The sequence below is a fragment of the Pristiophorus japonicus genome, chromosome 26 (assembly GCF_044704955.1).
Source record: "Pristiophorus japonicus isolate sPriJap1 chromosome 26, sPriJap1.hap1, whole genome shotgun sequence".
NCBI classification, from domain to species: domain Eukaryota; kingdom Metazoa; phylum Chordata; class Chondrichthyes; family Pristiophoridae; genus Pristiophorus; species Pristiophorus japonicus.
The window spans coordinates 16680979-16694702 of record NC_092002.1 but is presented as its reverse complement, the minus strand read 5'-3'; the positions used below and the strand labels follow the sequence as shown (position 1 = coordinate 16694702).

General features: G+C 49.9%; 1 protein-coding gene across 2 annotated transcripts in view; it reads right to left on the bottom strand.

Annotated features, from left to right (window-relative positions):
• Positions 1 to 2333: 2333 nt before the first annotated feature.
• LOC139239221 (RAS guanyl-releasing protein 1-like) overlaps positions 2334 to 13724 on the bottom strand; it is a 202887-nt gene continuing 191496 nt past the window's right edge. The window contains exons 16-18 of one of the 2 annotated variants that reach the window (XR_011588617.1): positions 12743 to 13056; positions 4924 to 5560; positions 2334 to 2461 (exon numbers count right to left, since the gene is read on the bottom strand). Coding sequence is in view for 1 of the 2 variants with exons in the window: in XM_070867901.1 (XP_070724002.1) it covers positions 5348 to 5560; positions 12743 to 13056 (527 nt within the window). In the remaining variant the exon portion in view is untranslated. Of the gene's footprint in view, positions 2462 to 2532; positions 5561 to 12742; positions 13057 to 13724 lie in introns of those variants that run through there. The other variant, XM_070867901.1, reaches the window with a different exon arrangement.

Here is a 13724-nt window from a genome sequence, read left to right as displayed (position 1 = left end):
CCCCTTCCTCGGTAAAATGTTTTTTGTGGTGGTGGATGAGTACTCCAAATGGATAGGATATGTGAGAGTCCATTGAGAACCTGAGAGTCATGTTTTCCACACATGGTCTGCCAGACATCGTTGTCAGCGACAATGGACCATGTTTCATGAGCCTGGAGTTTCAAGAGTTCATGAAACGCAACGGCATAAAACACGTGAGGTCAGCCCTGTTCAAACCCGCGTCCAATGGTCAAGCGGAGCGGGCAGTTCAAACCATCAAGCAGAGCCTGAAACACGTAACTCACGGTTCCTTGCAGACACGCCTGGCGCTCATACTGCTCAGTTGCAGGACAGGCCACAAACGCTTACCAGGGTCCCGCCTGTGCAAAACCAGGCTCTCTCTAGTCCATCCTGACCTTAACAATCATGTCGAAACCCGACGTCAACGCCAGCAGTGGTATCACGCCCACGCCGCAGTGTCACATGACATATCTGTAAATGACCCAGTGTATATACTTAACCATGGTCAAGGGCCCAAGGTGCTCCCGGGCAATGTTACGGATAAGGAGGGTAACCGGGTGTATATGGTTAAGCTCAAGAATGGGCAGATGTGCAGGAAACACATTGATCAAATCAAGCTAAGACACACTGACGAACCGGAACAGTTGGAAGAAGACACCGCGAGCTTAGACGACCAACCAACTCACGTCCAGCCATCAGAAGAACCCACTGTGGTCAACGCCCAGCCCCAAGTCGCGAGAGACTCTGAAAGCACTGGGATTGTACTGAGCAGGGCTCCAGACCATCTGAACTTGTAATATGGAATTCAAGGGAGGAGAGAGGAGAGGAGAGGGGTGGGGGTGGGGGGGGGGGAAAACGGGGAACGGGAAGAGAATGATGTAATGTATGTACATAAGGTCTGCCCACCACCAGAGGGCACTACCGTCGGAGGTCCTAGGGTCATAGGTACACTTATGCTGGGCTCGGTATATAACCTGAACTTCATCTTTAATGGCTTCCAGAAGTGAAGATACAAAGACTGACCAAGTTACACCTAGTCACTGGCTCACAGCACGGAGTTCGTTGTATCATTTTATACACCATAGGAACAAAGGCCGTTTGACTGAGTGGGGCGGTTGGAGGCGGGAGGCCATGTGATAAAACCTCCAGGGATTTGTCCAAGCGGAGCTGGCGACCATTGGGACTGGATTTGCGGTTGGATTGCGCCTGTGTTGGCGCCCCAGGAGGGGGCGATAACGGGTCTGGAAATGATTCCCACACGGGCCTCCCGCCGGGCGGTGCGTGCTGGATTTGTGCCAGCGCGGAGCAGTAACGGCCGGGAGCGTCGCACCGGCGGTGAAACGTCCCCGACATCGTCCCGATCCCAAAGTCTGGCTTGCGATGAACAGCCCGTAGACAACCCGCCCGAGAAAGCGGGCGGTCCGAGCTGTTCCAGCGGCGGTGAGGGAAGGAATGACTGCGTGAGGTAAGTGGATTATTTTTTCTCGTTTTATTTTATTTGGGGTGAGCAATTATATTGGGAATGTGTTTTGTGACGATTTATTTTTCCAAGGAGGCCTCTGATAGGCCACTACTGGCCTTGCGCCCGAAGAGAAGTGTGGAACGCTTTCCCTAGCGATCCGCTGCACTCTCACGGCCCAGCTGATGAATCTTGTGGCTGCCGACGTAAAGCATTTACTGGCGCAAAATTTATCTATTCACCCAACATTACCACCCTAAGCCTCCAACCGCAAATCCGGCCCAAGGTGTTCTTAACTTGCGCAATCCACTTGCCTTTTGAACCAATTATATCAACAAAGCCAATGTCCTTCCCTTACAATTTAATCCACAAGTTTGGTGCATGAAATGACTGACCCTGTTCAGTTTTATCAGGCTCTAGAATTTAAGGCCCATTTTTTAAAAAGACTTGCATTTATATAGCGCCTTTCACAACCTCAGGATCCCACAGAGCTTTGCAGCCAATGAAACATTTTCTGAAGTGTAGTCACTGTTGTAATGTCGGAAACGCGGCAGCCAAATTGCGCACAGCAAGCTCCCAAAAACAGCGATGTGATAATGAACAGATAATCTATTTGAGTGATGTTGAGTGAGGGATAAATATTGCCCAGGACAGCAGGGATAACACCCCTGCTCTTCTTCGAAATAGTGCCACGGGATCTTTTACGTCCACCTGAGAGGCAGACGTGGCCTCAGTTTAAGGTGTCATCCGAAAGACGGCACCTGCGACAGTGCAGCACTCCCTCAGCACTGCACTGGGAGTGTCAGCCTAGATTTATGTGCTCCAGTCCCTGGAGTGGGACTTGAACCCACAACCTTCTGAATCAGAGGCGAGTGTGATCACTGAGCCACGGCTGAATCGCATTTTACCTTTGAACGCCCACCAGACAGTCAATGGCCTTATCGAGGCATCTGATCCTGAGTAAAGTTGTCAAGAAATGATTTACAGCCGTACTGGGCGATTCTATGACAGAAGAGGGAAATAAATTCCGTGAATGATCGCTAGTTAAACCGGGGCATGAGAGAGAAGCGAAATACTTGAAAAACTGCCCTTTATCTACATTTCTCGATACAAATTGTGCAGCAATGGGGCTGCCATTGAGGCCTGTTGCTAGGACATCGTTGGCGAGGCCTTTAATATATTTAACTCCCATGCTCGAGAGAGGGCGCTCTCAAACTTCATTTTACCCAGCACAAAATAAAACAATCTATAAGGCACAAATCCCAATTCGAATTCCCTCGCAAGAGTGTTCGCTTTTGGATCCGGACTGATCACAGCTACATTTAATATAAACCAGCTATCAGTGCCAGGGTGTCACGACACGTCACCAGGAGGCCAACTCGCGTTTATTCGGAGCCTTTTCGTATTACTCGGGACGTCCCAAAAGTGCTTCACAGCCAATGAAACGCAGTCACTGTTCCCGCGTTGCGTAGCAAATTTGCATAAAGCAAGATTCCACAGATCAGACCAGTGCTAGGTCCGTCTGTTTCGGTGGCGTTGGTTGAGGTATGGATGTTGGGCAGGATGCCCACTGCTTGCGTGGAAAAAGTGCTGAAGGCGGCTCTTGCGGTATGCCCACTTGAACAGGCAGTTTAATGTTTCATCCAGTAAACAGTACCTCTGGCAGTGCAGCACTCCCTCAGCACTGCACTGGAGTGTCGGCATTGATTTATGCGCTCGGTTCTTGGGAGTGGACCGGGGGGGGGGGCTTGAACCCATGATCTTACAACTCAGAGGCTACCAAACTAGCCAAGGACCTGTGAGTGCCCGGGGTAAAGGCACAGAATGAGTGATCACTAAGGTGTGGCTATTTCTTTTAAAAGTGCATTTTCTGCATTGTATTTGCTTCCTGACATTTTACGATGACCAATCCATCTAGGATCCAGCCTTTCAAACTGTTGGTAGCCCAGTGTCATTTGAACTCCTTCACCACGTCTTGTAGCAATACTTCGCTGCCGTTTTACGATCTGCTGGATCATTTCTTTCACCCAGGGCCCGTGTTTGTGACGAGACAGCAGGCAAGACTTTTCTATTGGTGAGGTGCAGTATGCCAGGGTATAATTTTATTCAGTACTTCCCCTTGGTGAGGCTATTAATAGAATGTCAGGTCAATCCAACTGACCTGATGCTGTCTGGTAGCTTTTTTCCATAGTTACTAATCTTTCCCAAGTCCCGCTCACCCATCACCCCCTGTGCTCGCTGACCTACATTCGCTCCCAGTTAAGCAACACCTCGATTTCAAAATTCTCATCCTTGTTTTCAAATCCCTCCACGGTCGCCCCTCCCTATCTCTGTAATCTCCTCCAGCCCCACAACCCCCCCGAGATGTCTGCGCTCCTCTAATTCTGCCCTCTTGGGCATCCCTGATTATAATCCATTGGTGGCCGTGCCTTCAGCTGCCTGGGCCCCAAGCTCTGGAACTCCCTGCCTAAACCTCTCCGCCTCTCTACCTCTCGTTCCTCCTTTTAAATCGCTCCTTAAAACCTACCTCTTTGACCAAGCTTTTGGTCACCTACCCTAATTTCTAGTTATGCGGCTCGGTGTCAAATCTTTATCTCATAATACTCCTGTGAAGCACCTTGGGACGTTTTACAATGTTAGAGGCACTATATAAATACAAGTTGTTGTTGTTGTAAAGCTGGTTAACTAGGTTAGTATGGCCACCTTCATTCAATTTATATCCATTGTGTACAGCCAATCACTGTTGGAAAACATACCCCAAGAGGGTCAAGAGGTCAACCATGTTGGACATAGCGAGGGGACGAAGTGAGTCTCAATTGGGCAGAGGGAAGATGTTTGGGGAAATCAATCATTGCTCCCACTCCCGAGCACTGTCCTGAACATGGGTGGATATTGGGTGAGGACAGGCCGCGATATCTCGCCGAGGTCTGAGGTGGGGTCAGTGACCTTGGGGTGAGTGACCTTGGGGTGGGGGGGGAACAATACAAATAAAGTGGAAGCTAAGGAGCGGAACAGGGTCATCAGTGGGCAAAGGGTTGGGCCCAGCTTGTCTGGTCAACACCCACTGGTGGACAAGTCGCATTGACAACGGGACGACTGGAACTGAAGCGACCGAGCCCGGCCTCTTTTGTTCAATTTTGGCTGAATGGCGTTCTGCCCAGACTTTGCGGTAGTCCCCAGCTCTCACCCTAATCTCTAGGTGGTTAATGTTATGGTTCTGTTCAGTAAAGGCCTTGGGTGTCACCAAAGATGCTTCCAATACATTGCTACTCAGTACGCTCGTCTGGTACTTGTCCCTAAAGGCTGCCTTGACATAAGAAATAGGAGCAGGAGTAGGCCATACGGCCCCTCGAACCTGCTCCGCCATTTAATACAATCATGGCTGATCCAATCATTGACTCAGGTCCACTTCCCTGCCCGCTCCCCATAACCCCTTATCGATAAGACCATAGTTTTAGTTCTACCTGATTTCCTATTGTTTCAATCTCACTCTTGGTGACAACAAGAGAGGCCAAAATAGCCGCCTTCTGAAGTAAAAGGTCAAAGTTCTGGGAGAGGATAAGGGGGGAGGGCGACAGGAAACACCGTGTTTCCACGACCTGGAAGTGCTTGATGCTGTCACTGGGCCTAGCGTAAATTAGAAGCCTCTCGTTTCTCAATTGATTAAACTCAAGAAACAACGGGGGCGAGAAACGGCCTGGAGAATTCCATTGCTTCTTGCAGTTGAGCCTGTGGCGATCCTCCAAGGTGAGGCCGTCTTCTTAAGCGACAAAAATGATTGAGAGAAAAATGTCACGGGTCGCGCTCAAGTGCCAATGTTTTTATAACTTAAAGACAGGCTGCGCCTGCAGCTGCTCGACGAGTCCTTGGCGGGGTGACACCACCAGCTCAGATCTTGGAGTCGTGCTGTATGTGGAGACTGTCCATCTGCTCCAAGATCAGGGTGACAGTCGGCTGGCCGAGAGGCTCCTGTCTGCTCTTCAGGGCTTCGATCTCCTCCTGCATTGCGCTGACCCGCTCCTGCAGCCTGCCGTTCTCCTCTTCCAGGCGGGCTTTGGCCTTGTGCAGGTTGTCGTTCTCTGTCGCAAGCTGGCTTCTTTGCTACAGCAAGAAGGGGGCCAGGGGAGAGGGGGAAACAGAAAAAACAAAAGGTATTAATGTACACGCTCAACAGACCCAGGAACAGAACACGCCATCCCCAAACGAGCAGGACAGGGAGGGTCGCCTACTACGGGGCAGAAATGAACAGCGAGGCAACCTTCAAATCATAAAGGCCCAGGTAAGTGTGCTGTGACCCTACTGCTACTGGGTACGCATCAAACTGCAGCTGAAATGAGGCAGGGAAACAATCCCCCTCCCTTCTGCTCCCAGAGGGTTGTGAATCTGTGGAATTCTCTGCCCAAGGAAGCAGTTGAGGCTAGCTCATTGAATGTATTCAAGTCACAGATAGATAGATTTTTAATCAATAAGGGAATTAAGGGTTACGGGGAGCGGGCGGGTAAGTGGAGCTGAGTCCACGGCCAGATCAGCCGTGATCTTGTTGAATGGCGGAGCAGGCTCGAGGGGCTAGATGCCCTGCTCCTGTTCCTAATTCTTATGTTCTTATGTTCTTATGTCACGAAAGCAAAACTTTTACCATTAACAAAGAAAAAGGTGAAACTAGTAGATGTAGTCTGGGAGCTCTCCAATAGAGTGATGGGTCCTGAAATGTGTGCGCTCACAGGTTCGAGGTGGGCGACTGGGAATACGTTATCAGGACCCAGGTGGCTGTTTGGAGCGTGGGCAGGAACATCGACGGGGCCCTGGTACAACAGAGGAGCGGGAAGGTGCGACGAGTGATCGGGGTGGAGGAGCGATGAGGGATCGTGACTGAGATTTGGTGGGTGATGGCGGCGGAGGTGGTGCAGATGTGTGGCGGGAGATCGTCGCGGAGGTGCGGCAAATGAGGGTCCGGGGTCCAGAAGAGGCGAGGGCCCAGGGGGCAGCACGGGCCAGCCCACACTGCGATATGTGTGCTCACTAGGTCCGTGCAGCAGAGCAGGTCTCCAGTCGTCCTGGTTAACCCTTGCCACTGGACCAAGACCTAGCTCTGTCAAGCCCGTGTGGTGGCTGGTGTGCAATGGTCACCACACTTTAAAAAAATCCACGCACAGGCATCTTCTACCCCCTCAACTGGAGTTCAGGACTGGAACATCAGGTTCTTCATTGAAACATCTGTGAACTCGTGGAAGCAAGTCATCCTCGTTCGAGGGACCGCCTATAAAGATGATGATAATGCTCACAGATTTGTAGAGCTGTTGTGGAGTGCACTCTACATGAGAGTCCTCCCATTATTTATTGGGGACTTGGTCTGGAGGGTGTTGCACAGGGCAGGCCCATGCAATAAGTTTTTAAGTCATCTGGCCACCTGCAGTTTCTGCGGTCTGGAGGAGTCCGTTTTCCACGTCTATGCACAGTGTGTGAGGTTGCAGCCCCTCTTCCATTATTTGAAGGGGCTGCTCCTCGATTTTTCTCTTCACTTCAGTCCCACACTCCTGATCTTTGGACACCCGGTGCGGAGGGGAGCGGGCAGGTCGGAGGGCCTCCTGGGCATGGCCAAGGGGGCCATCAGCCGGTCCTGGCAGCGGCCAGTTGAGGGGATCGTTCAGCCCGACTGCCTGCCTCTCTTCCGTGGTTACATCCGAGCCAGGGTGTCCCTGGAGATGGAGCACACGGTGTCCAACGGTACGCTCGCGGCCTTCCACGAGAGGTGGGCGCTGGAAGGACTGGAGTGCATCATCACCCCCGGCAACCAAATTTGAATTTGATCTAAGTTTCAGTTAAAGTTTTATTTGGAAATTTGTGGGTTCTAGTGCCCTTACCAAAAGAGGGCACCTGATTTAAATGTTCTGCCAAAATAGTTGTAGAGCTGTTGAGTTGTGGGTGGCTTAGCCAGTCATGTGATGTTCACAAGACTCAATAAAACCCCAGCCAGTTGGGTTACATAGGAATTTACAGCGCAGAAGGAGGCCATTCCGGCCCATTGTGTCTGCGCCGGCCGACAAAGAGCCACACGGCCCTCGGTCAGCAGCCCTGAAGGTTACATATAAACCTATGAACAATGACGGAAAGGCAAAGAGCACCCAGCCCAACCAGTCCACCTCACACAACTGCGACACCCCTTATACTGAAACATTCTACACTCCACCCCAACCAGAGCCATGTGATCTCCTGGGAGAGGCAATAACCAGATTAAAAACCCAGGCCAATTTAGGGAGAAAAAAAATCTGGGAAAATTCAGGGGATCCACGATGAGGCATTGGGTCGTGAGCCTGGTGGATGAAATGGTAATGTATAGTGTGATTGTTAAACCTTTTGCTAATAAACCAACTAGTTCTTAGTAGCAATGTGTTGCTATGAATTTTTAAGCAAAGAACCCATGATGCAAATACATTACAGACCCCTTTGAGAAGACCTGGTAAGTCTGGGGTGGGGCACTGGACTCCTAATGAGAGGCCTAGGAGCTCTGGAGAGAGAACATTGGAGTGCCATTGAGAAGATCTGGTAGATATGGGGTGAAGTGTTGGATCCCATTGAGAGAGCTTGGTAGATCAAAGGTATAGAGTCCGATTGAGAGATGAGTTAGCTTACGTTCCTATCTTTACTTTCATCCAAACTCTTCCCCATAAAGCAAATTGTGTCATAACACGGTCTTTACATTTCTTTGTCAGGTAAATTGCTCACCCAATGCAAAAACCAAACTAACCTGACCACTGAGTACAGGGACGATTCTGGGAGGTTGCGAGTCACTTGGGCAAAGACCCATCTTTAGTCAGGCTAGAAATTCTAAAAATGTTTTCCCTACATCGTGACTGCATGGAACACACTCTCAGCAGGAGCAGCTGATATTTACACAGGATCACACAGGATATATGGCACAGAAACCGGCCATTCGGCCCAACCAGTCCATGTCGGCGTTTATGCTCCACTCGAGCCTCCTCCCGTCTTTCCTCATCTAAATCTGTCAATACGTTGAGTTCATTAATTAGGACCATTGGTGAAAGAAATACCAAGCCCCATTTAGTTTTCCTTCTACCATCTGATGATACAACGATAATGGAGTTATTGATTAACATAGAAACATAGAAAATAGATGCAGGAGTCGGCCATTCGGCCCTTCGAGCCTGCACCACCATTCAATATAATCATGGTATGATATGATTAATTATAGTAATCTGTATCAATTAGTCTGCAACAGACCCAGGCACTTAAAAAAAATTCATTCTCGGGACATGGGTGTCACTGGCAAGGCCGGCATTTATTGCCCATCCCTAATTGCCCTCGAGAAGGTGGTGGTGAGCCGCCTTCTTGAATCGCTGCAGTCCGTGTGGTGAAGGTGCCCCCACAGTGCTGTTAGGGAGGGAGTTCCAGGATTGTGACCCAGCGACGATGAAGGAACGGCCGATATATTTCCAAGTCAGGATGGTGCGTGACTCGGAGGGGAACGTGGAGCTGGTCGTGTTCCCATGCTCCAGCTGCCCTTGTGGTAGAGGTCGTGGGTTTGGGAGGTGCTGCCGAAGAAGCCTTGGCGAGTTGCTGCAGTGCATCTTGTAGATGGTGCACACTGCAGCCACGGTGCGCCGGTGGTGGAGGGAGTGAATGTTTAAGGCGGGGGGGGGAAACCGTCAGTGGTGGAGAACTTCGGGAACCAGAGGTCTAAAGTCACCTGGTCCTACACTTCAGAAAGAAGCCAGGTCAATAACTGGTTGGAGGTTATTGGGATAGAGATGGACGAGGTGATACACGGATCTTGCCACGCTGGGACAGGAATAGAATACAGGTTGTAGATCAGGGTTGGCCAATGGAGACAGGCACATTGACAAGATTAGATTTGGAGACCAGGGGATATTTCAGTAGTCATTTCCCTCATGAGGTGAACTAAGTGGGATGGAGTACATGATCTGATGGGTTGTACAGAGCCTGTGGAAGCAGAAGAATTGATTGACCAAATGGTCTTTTATCATCTCTGCCTGTTAAAATTCTTGGCTCAGAAGTTGCTCAGGGCTTGACAGGGTGGATATTTCCTCCGGCTGGGGAGTCTAGAACCAGGGGTCACAGTCTCAGAATAAGGGGTCAGCCATTTAGGACTGAGATGAGGAGAAATTTCTTCACTCAGAGGGTGGTGAATCTTTGGAATTCTCCACCCCAGAGGGCTGTGGAGGCTCGGTTGTTGAGTATATTCCGGAGATCGATAGATTTTTCGATATTAAGGGAATCGAGGGACATGGAGATCGGGCAGGAAAGTGGAGTTGAGGTCGAAGATCAGCCATGATCTCATTGAATGGCGGAGCAGACTCGAGGGGCCGAATGGCCGACTCCTGCTCCTATTTCTTATGTTCTTCTGTAAAGAAATATTCAGCAAAGCCAACTACCAGGATTCAGACTGCATTATCGTTACCCTTGGGGAGCCTGAGTGATTGGCCCCCTTTCACCCCCACCTCATGCTCTTTCCCCACTTGGTTATCCTAGTCAATGTGACCCAACCGTTGGAGAAGTGAATGGACTGTCGGTCTTCAACACTGTGCAACTTTATTTATCCCCACCCCCAAACACACATTGGAAACAGGTCAAGAGGGAGTGCAGGAGTGCATCATCATCATCATAGGCGGTCCCTCGAAGTGAGGATGACTTGCTTCCACGCCAAAAAGGGATGAAGGACCTGACATTCCAGATCCTGAACTACATCCTGAAGGGTGGAAGATGCCTGTGCCTGGATTTTTTTAATGTGTGGTGGCCGTTGCACACCAAGCACCACACGGGCTTGACAGAGCTAGGTCTTGGTCCAGTGGTAAGGGTTAACCAGGACGACTGGAGACCTGCTCTGCTGCACGGACCGAGTGTGCACACATATCGCAGGAATGCAGTTCTCCAGGGTCACTCCCCCTCAACAGTGCAATGTCTAGCACTCACTTGACAACCCCTATTGGGACCAGGGCTAAGGTTGGGGAGTCAACCTGTGCCGGCTGTCCATCCTGGCACTGCGCGTAGTGCATTCGGGGTCCAAAGGCTCGCCTCACATGTATAAACACTGGTTTGGCCTCAGCTGGAGTATTGCGTCCAATTTTGGCCACCATACTTTAGGAAGGATGTGAAGGCCTTAGTGAGGGGACAGATAAAGATTTAAAACAATGATTTCAGGGCTGAGGGACTTCAGTTCCGTGGATAGACTGGAGAAGCTGGGGTTGTTCTCCTTGGAGCAGAGAAAGTTGAGAGGAGATTGAGAAATCATGAGGGGACCGGACAGAGTAGAGAGAGAGAAACTGTTCCCATTGGCGGAAGGGTTCAGAACCAGAGGACACCGTTCTTTTGCTAAGGTGATTGGCAAAAGAACCCAAAGGCGACATGAGGAAATGTTTTTTTAACGCAGCGAGTGGTTAGGATCGGGAATGCACTGCCTGAGAGGGTGGTGGAGGCAGACTCAATCGCGGCTTTCAAAAGGGAGTTGGATAAGAACATAAGAAATAGGAGCAGGAGTCGGCCATACGGCCCCTCGAGCCTGCTCCACCATTCAATAAGATCATGGCTGATCTGATCCTGGACTCGGCTCCATTTCCCCGCCCGCTCTCCATAACCCCTTATCCCCTTCCACAGCTCTCTGAGGCAGCGAATTCCACAGATTTACAACATTCTGAGAGAAGAAATTTCTCCTCATCTCAGTTTTAAATGGGCGGCCCCTTATTTTAAGATCATGCCCTCTAGTTCTATTCTCTCCCATCAGTGGAAACATCCTCTCTGCATCCACCTTGTCAAGCCCCCTCATAATCTTATACGTTTTGATAAGATTACCTCTCATTCTTCTGAATTCCAATGAGTAGAGGCCCAATCTACTCAACCTTTCCTCAAAAGTCAAACTCCTCATCTTCGGAATCAACCTAGTGTTGGGGAAGTCCAGAACCAGGGGTCACAGTCTAAGGATAAGACATTTAGGACTGAGATGAGGAGAAACTTCTTCACTCAGAGAGTTGTGAACCTGTGGAATTCTCTACTGCAGAGGGTTGTTGAGGCCAGTTTGTTAGATATATTCAAGAGGGAGTTAGATATGGCCCTTATGGCGAAAGGGATCAAGGGGAATGGAGAGAAAGCAGGAAAGGGGTATTGAGGTGAATGATCAGCCATGATCTTATTAAATGGCGGTGCAGGCTCGAAGGGCCGAATGGCCTACTCCTGCACCTATTTTCTATGTTTCTATGTTTCTCTGAACTGCCTCCAAAGCAAGTATATCCTTTCGTAAATATGGAGACTAAAACTGTATGTATTATTCCAGGTGTGGCCTCACCAATATCCTGTATAGCTGTAGCAAGACTTCCTTGCTTTTATACTCCATCCCTGTACCTGATAAGTACCTGAAGGAAATTTGCAGGGCTACGGTGAAAGAGCGGGGGAGTGGGTCTAGCTGAGGTGCTCTTAGAAACATAGAAACATAGAAAATAGGAGCAGTAGTAGGCCATTCGGCCCTTCGAGTCTGCACCGCCATTCAATATGATCATGGCTGATCCTCTATCTCAACACCATATTCCTGCTTTTTCTCCATACCTCTTGATGCCTTTTGTGTCCAGAAATCTATCTAGCTCCCTCTTAAATATGTTCAGTGACTTGGCCTCCACAGCCTTCTGTGGTAGAGAATTCCACAGGTTCACCACCCTCTGAGTGAAAACATTTCTCCTCAGCTCGGTCCTAAATTTCCTACCCCGTATCCTGAGACTGTGACCCCTTGTTCTAGACTTCCCAGCCAGGGGAAACATCCTCCCCGCATCCAGTCTATCCAACCCCGTCAGAATTTTATACGTTTCAATGAGATCCCCTCTCATTCTTCTAAACTCTAGTGAATACAGGTCTAGTCGACCTAATCTTTCCTCATACAACAGTCCTGCCATCCCAGGAATCAGTCTGGTGAACCTTCACTGCACTCCCTCTACGGCAAGTATATCCTTCCTTAGGTAAGGAGACCAAAACTGCACACAATACTCCAGGTGCGATCTCACCAAGGCCCTGTATAACTGTAGTAAGACATCCTTGCTCCTGTACTCAAATCCTCTTGCAATGAAGACCAACATACCATTTGCCTTCCTAACTGCTTGCTGCACCTGCATCTTGCGGAGAGCGGGCACAGGCTCGAGGGGTCGAATGGCCTCCTCCTGTGCGGGAACCATTCTCCGATCATCGTGCTGCACAGGTATCAGTTCCCGTTGCAGTCGGGACGTCCAGCTGCCGCGATGTGCTCCCCCACGCCCCCTCCAATCTCACCTGCTGTACCTCCTGTAGTCTCTGCAGCCAGTGTTCACACTCTGGTCTTCCTAGCTCCTGCCACCGGTGCGGGTGAGGCTGCCGGGGATCGGAGTTTGGCAAGTCGGGCGTTACCAAGTCGGGTCCCCTGACGGCAAAGTCCGTGCCCAGTTTAGCTGGCACCGTCTGTGTGGACCGGCTTGCCACCGCGGGCTTTATCCGGACCGAGATCTTCTGTTTCGAGTGACCCATCACCACGATGGTATGGTCCCTGCAGTCGTCGCTGTGCTCATTGCTGTCGCTGTGAGGGTACATGAATATCTCATCGTCATTACCTGGAGGGGCAAGAGGGAGAAAAAAGGCAAGTCAACTCATTGAGGACTAGTTGCAAATGGTGATCCATTGATAATCCAAATTATCTGGTGAAATCGGAAACAATAGTTGAATTTGTAAAGTGCCCTGTCACATTTCTTAACACTTTGTACGATGAATTAGTGGTTACGGTGGTATAGAAACATCGAAACAGAAAATAGCAGAAGTAGGCCATTCGGCCCTTCGAGCCTGCACCATTCAATATGCTCATGGCTGATCATGCAACTTCAGTACCCCATTCCTGCTTTCTCCCCGTACCCCCTGATCCCTTTAGCTGTAAGGGCCACATCTAAGTCCCTTTTCAATATATCCAACGAACTGGCCTCAACAACTTTCTGTGGTAGAGAATTCCACAGGTTCACAATTCTCTGAGTGAAGAAATTTCTCCTCATTTCGGTCCTAGATGGCTTACCCCTTATCCTTAGACTGTGACCCCTGGTTCTGGACTTCCCCAACATCGGGAATATTTTTCCTGCATCTAACCTGTCCAATCCCGTCAGAATTTTATATGCTTCTATGAGATCTCCTCTCATTCTTCTAAATTCCAGTGAATACAGGCCCAGTCGATCCAGTCTCTCCTCATATGTCAGTCCCGCCATCCCGGGAATTAGTCTGGTGAACCTTTGCTGCA